The sequence below is a fragment of the Diachasma alloeum genome, unplaced genomic scaffold (assembly GCF_001412515.2).
Source record: "Diachasma alloeum isolate Michigan unplaced genomic scaffold, Dall2.0 Dall_scaffold_01370, whole genome shotgun sequence".
Taxonomy (NCBI): Eukaryota; Metazoa; Arthropoda; class Insecta; order Hymenoptera; family Braconidae; genus Diachasma; species Diachasma alloeum.
The window spans coordinates 19,445-23,824 of record NW_021681473.1 but is presented as its reverse complement, the minus strand read 5'-3'; the positions used below and the strand labels follow the sequence as shown (position 1 = coordinate 23,824).

General features: G+C 37.8%; 1 protein-coding gene across 1 annotated transcript; it reads right to left on the bottom strand.

The window, feature by feature from the left end:
* Nucleotides 1–1,731: 1,731 nt before the first annotated feature.
* Nucleotides 1,732–3,175, bottom strand: LOC107046423 (ubiquitin-like modifier-activating enzyme 5). The gene has a single exon (XM_015269033.1). The coding sequence runs from the start codon at nucleotides 3,002–3,004 to the stop codon at nucleotides 1,826–1,828; it is 1,179 nt and encodes a 392-aa protein (XP_015124519.1). The 5' UTR covers nucleotides 3,005–3,175; the 3' UTR covers nucleotides 1,732–1,825.
* Nucleotides 3,176–4,380: the final 1,205 nt, after the last annotated feature.

The window sequence follows — 4,380 nt, the reverse complement described above, 5'->3', positions numbered from 1 at the left end:
TTATCCATGCTTTATTTTCGAACTTTTCCTAGCCAATTCGATGAAGAAATTGGACCATTGAAAATCTGTAAATAAAAAGTATTTCGACGTTTTTATTTTACGGTTAAAATTTAAAATTCATTGATTTTGGGATATACCTAAGGCTTGGTTTCATTAAACATAACCTCGAAAAACAAAAAATGACTTGGAAAAACAGGAGATAAATTTTGTTAATTCCACCCTTCGCATTCAAGTTAATTTAATTATCAATCACTCCAATTAGTTTGTCAGTTCTTAGCATTTATCACTGACAAATAACTTTTGATTCAACTCATTATAATCAAATACATGTGTAGGAAACATGCTCTAATGTACTTTATGCTTGCACGGTGTTTGTTTCTTATTTGGGGCTAGAAGTTCGCTTTTAAATTCGCGCGCATTTTCTTGAAAAATTGAGGTATCATCTTTTATACTGCCATCTTCCGGTATTTCTCCGTAATCTTGTACTAATCAGCTGATGTGATGCCCGGTTCTATTCGATTAATCGAAATCGAATGCAAAATAATCGATTATCCCCATGAGATCCGCCATGTTCGATTAGTGACCCATGTCTTTTTTAATATAGGATACTTTACTTAGAATTGATTACTGCAAGCACGAGTTTTGAAAAATAGTTAATTCGTTCGCCAAGTACGGTTATCAAATTGTATTTTTTAATTACCTTCCAACCCCCCGCAAACGGGCGGAACTAAAAAATAAAATGTTTTTGTTAGGAAATTTTCCGAACTTCTCCATGAAAAAAACTAAAATATAAAAAAGGACGGCAAACAACCCCGAATCACCGTTTTTGACTGAAATTTTCTTCTCAAGTTTTCTATGCCAAAATACATAATTACTGTAGCGTAATGGACGTTTTATATTTCATGGCTGTTTCTTAGTAGGTAATATACTTTTTCATTCTGGAAATCTCGGGGAAATATTTATTTCGTTCATCGAACTGAAAAATCTCCTGAGAAATAACGAAAAATTCTGATGAATATTGACATTTAAAATAATGTACATTTGAGCCTTCAAAAATGATGATTTATATGCAGCAAATTTGATAAGTGTCCGAAACGCCTAAGGGAATTAACATGGGAAAAAAGGGTTTGAAAATCTCGTGACTTTCAGGATGAAAAGGTTTATTGTCAAACGAAAAAAGGGCATTAGTTTTAGAGAATTTTATGCCGCTGAATTTTGTATAGACTTATTTTTATCATGGAATTAACAATTTCCGCTAAAATAGCAAGAATCTGAAAAATAAGTCGTTTTGATTAATGAAATCATCATTTCTATATTAAATTTTGCCATTAATTTATTTAAAAAATATTATTACCTATATCTAAATGAAGCGAATAACGCATTGAAACCTTATTCATTCTGGGCTATTTCGTTTATAATATCCCTGATGCTTGTACGCCTGAACAAGCAACAACAGCCGTTTCTGATTGTGTCCAATCTATCCTAAATTTTGCATCAATATTTTTTTTGCCTTCTCGAATGTTTTCACATCAATTAATGCTAATTTGATTTATACTCAGTCACACCATAAGCTGACTATACGTCCTATAAAAAAAGGAACAATTAGAAATAAACTATTAACTCCTAAATGACGAGCAATTATTTAAATAATGATCACTGAACACAAATAAATTTGTAATTCATTTTAATAAATTTCAATAAATACCTTCAAATGGGAAAAAATATAAAAACTTTAATGAAAATCGTAATTTATTCTCCCATATACAGAAAAGTAGTGTCCCGTATACATAAAGATAGTCTTCATATGACGAAGATGTAAATTATTTTAATTGAAAGTCACATTTTTTAGTTCAGTCATTAGCTGCTCCAAACTAGGTCCATTATCATGAACAACTGCTAGTCCCCCTTCCTCCTTTGCCATGCTGGGCACCGTATACGCCTGCCTAACACCAGAGCACAAATTCCCTTGTATCTCTTCCACCTCCCCTTTATCATCGCCAAGTAGAGATATTCCCCACTCATTGTCCTCATGAACTGGATCCTCATCCAATTCTTTGGCGGTAAGTTTTTTAGGAACGAAGGAAAACTCCTTCTGTCTCTGACGGCAGAACTTCTCCTCGCAATTTGGATTGGGCTTCAGGATCATCGAAGGGAAGAAGTCCAGCATGGCATTGTACCCAAGATAAAATGAAGTGTTCCCAAAATTCAAGAGATACTTTAATGCATTTTGAGCTAAGAATCCAGCGACGATTCCCATTGTCGTTGGCAAAGAAGCAGCGCAAACTCCTTCTCTTTTCAATGTCTTCTCATCGATGTTTGAGGCCACGACGAGAGGTGGAACGCAGGCAAAACAAGCAGTTTCCCCAGGTATAATGAATTGAATGTGGCCTGATACTGCATTCTCTGATACTCCACTCTCAAACCATTTGAGATTGAGTTCATTACACGCTGTGTTTATCGCCATTCTGGCTTCGAAATTGTCTACACAGCTCAGAACGAGGTCCACTGGCGTTCCAGTTAAGCTTGAGGTATGAATTGTATTCATGAACTCCTCGAAATGGGCGACAGTCGTGATATTGTAATTGTGAGTATCAATCTGCACGTCTGGGTTTATTGATCCTAGTGTTTTTGCAGCTGCGGCGACTTTGCTAAGGCCTACTTGGTGAGGCTGAAAGAACAGTCTGTTCATGTTGGCAAGCTCGACCCGGTCGTAATCAAAGAGAACGAGTTTTCCAATGCCGCAACGAGTGAACATCTCCGCTGTCACGCTCCCAACTCCACCCACCCCAACAATTGCCACTGTGAGAGCGCGGATTTTTTCGTAGTCATCTACAATTCCCATCCGTTTTAATGCCATCAGGCGACTGTAAGGGTTCGTCTCCACTACCTCACTGGACAGCTCCTGGATCTTTTCACGCACAGGGACGATATTTTTCAATTTTTCATGGGAGAGCTCGAGTTCAAGTTGTTTTATGCGCGCTTGAAGGGCTTCCACACTTTCCATTTCGTTTCCTTAACGTAAAACGATGGTTTTGTATCTTTATTTCTTATATCAGTCACCAAAGAGGTTGAGAGGGTTCAGGAGTAGGAAATGAGGGCTGGGAAAAATATGGTGTTTAACACTTAGTTGGATACTCGAGTGGTATTCAGTCCAGCTGTGTTGAGGGGGCTCCATTCGAACTACTACAACTGTACGACAGAGATTATAGAGATCTCTCACGGCAATGTAAAAGTTTCGACTGGATTTTTTCGTAGTGGTGGCGCATGAACTAAACGAGTACACTTTTGTTGGTAAAACAGGCAGATATACTAATGTCGGTATTTCCCCCTGAGTGAGAAAGGAATATGTATCGCGCTTGCTCCCACTCATTGTCGTCACCAAAGAGGATAGACCTGAGTAGAGGCCCGGATCGGGGGGTTTGACTGAAGCGCAACTAATGGAGAAGCACTCTGCGCCGAGAAACCATTTAATTCTCCATTGAACAGCATTGGTTTCATTCCTTAATATTAATTAGGAGAAAAGATACTCTTTTTGAATTAACGGGAGAGATGTCGGGAGTCACTGCGCCGAGAAACCATTAGGTTTTTCATAGCGCCGCGAATTTCGTCGCAGTTTTTATTTTTTTATTACAGAGATTAAGAGATTAAACGGGGGTTGATGGATGGGGAATTTAATTCTCCATTGAACAGCATTGGTTTCATTCCTTAATATTAATTAGGAGAAAAGATACTCTTTTTGAATTAACGGGAGAGATGTCGGGAGTCACTGCGCCGAGAAACCATTAGGTTTTTCATAGCGCCGCGAATTTCGTCGCAGTTTTTATTTTTTTATTACAGAGATTAAGAGATTAAACGGGGGTTGATGGATGGGGAATTTAATTCTCCATTGAACAGCATTGGTTTCATTCCTTAATATTAATTAGGAGAAAAGATACTCTTTTTGAATTAACGGGAGAGATGTCGGGAGTCACTGCGCCGAGAAACCATTAGGTTTTTCATAGCGCCGCGACTTTCGTCGCAATATTAATTTTTTTATTGCAGAGATTAAGGGATGAAACAAAGACTGTTCAATGGAGAATTAAATGGTTTCTCGGCGCAGTGACTCCCGACATCTCTCCCGTTAATTCAAAAAGAGTATCTTTTCTCCTAATTAATATTAAGGGATGAAACGGGGGTTGATGGATGGGGAATTTAATTCTCCATCGAACAGCATTGGTTTCATTCCTTAATATTAATTAGGAGAAAAGATACTCTTTTTGAATTAACGGGAGAGATGTCGGGAGTCACTGCGCCGAGAAACCATTAGGTTTTTCATAGCGCCGCGACTTTCGTCGCAATATTAATTTCCTTATTACAGAAATTACGGAATGAAACGGGGGT

Coding starts and splice junctions, on each gene's coding strand:
- LOC107046423 (XM_015269033.1), bottom strand. CDS start 3,004: ATGGAAAGTGTGGAAGCCCTTCAAGCGCGCATAAAACAACTTGAACTC.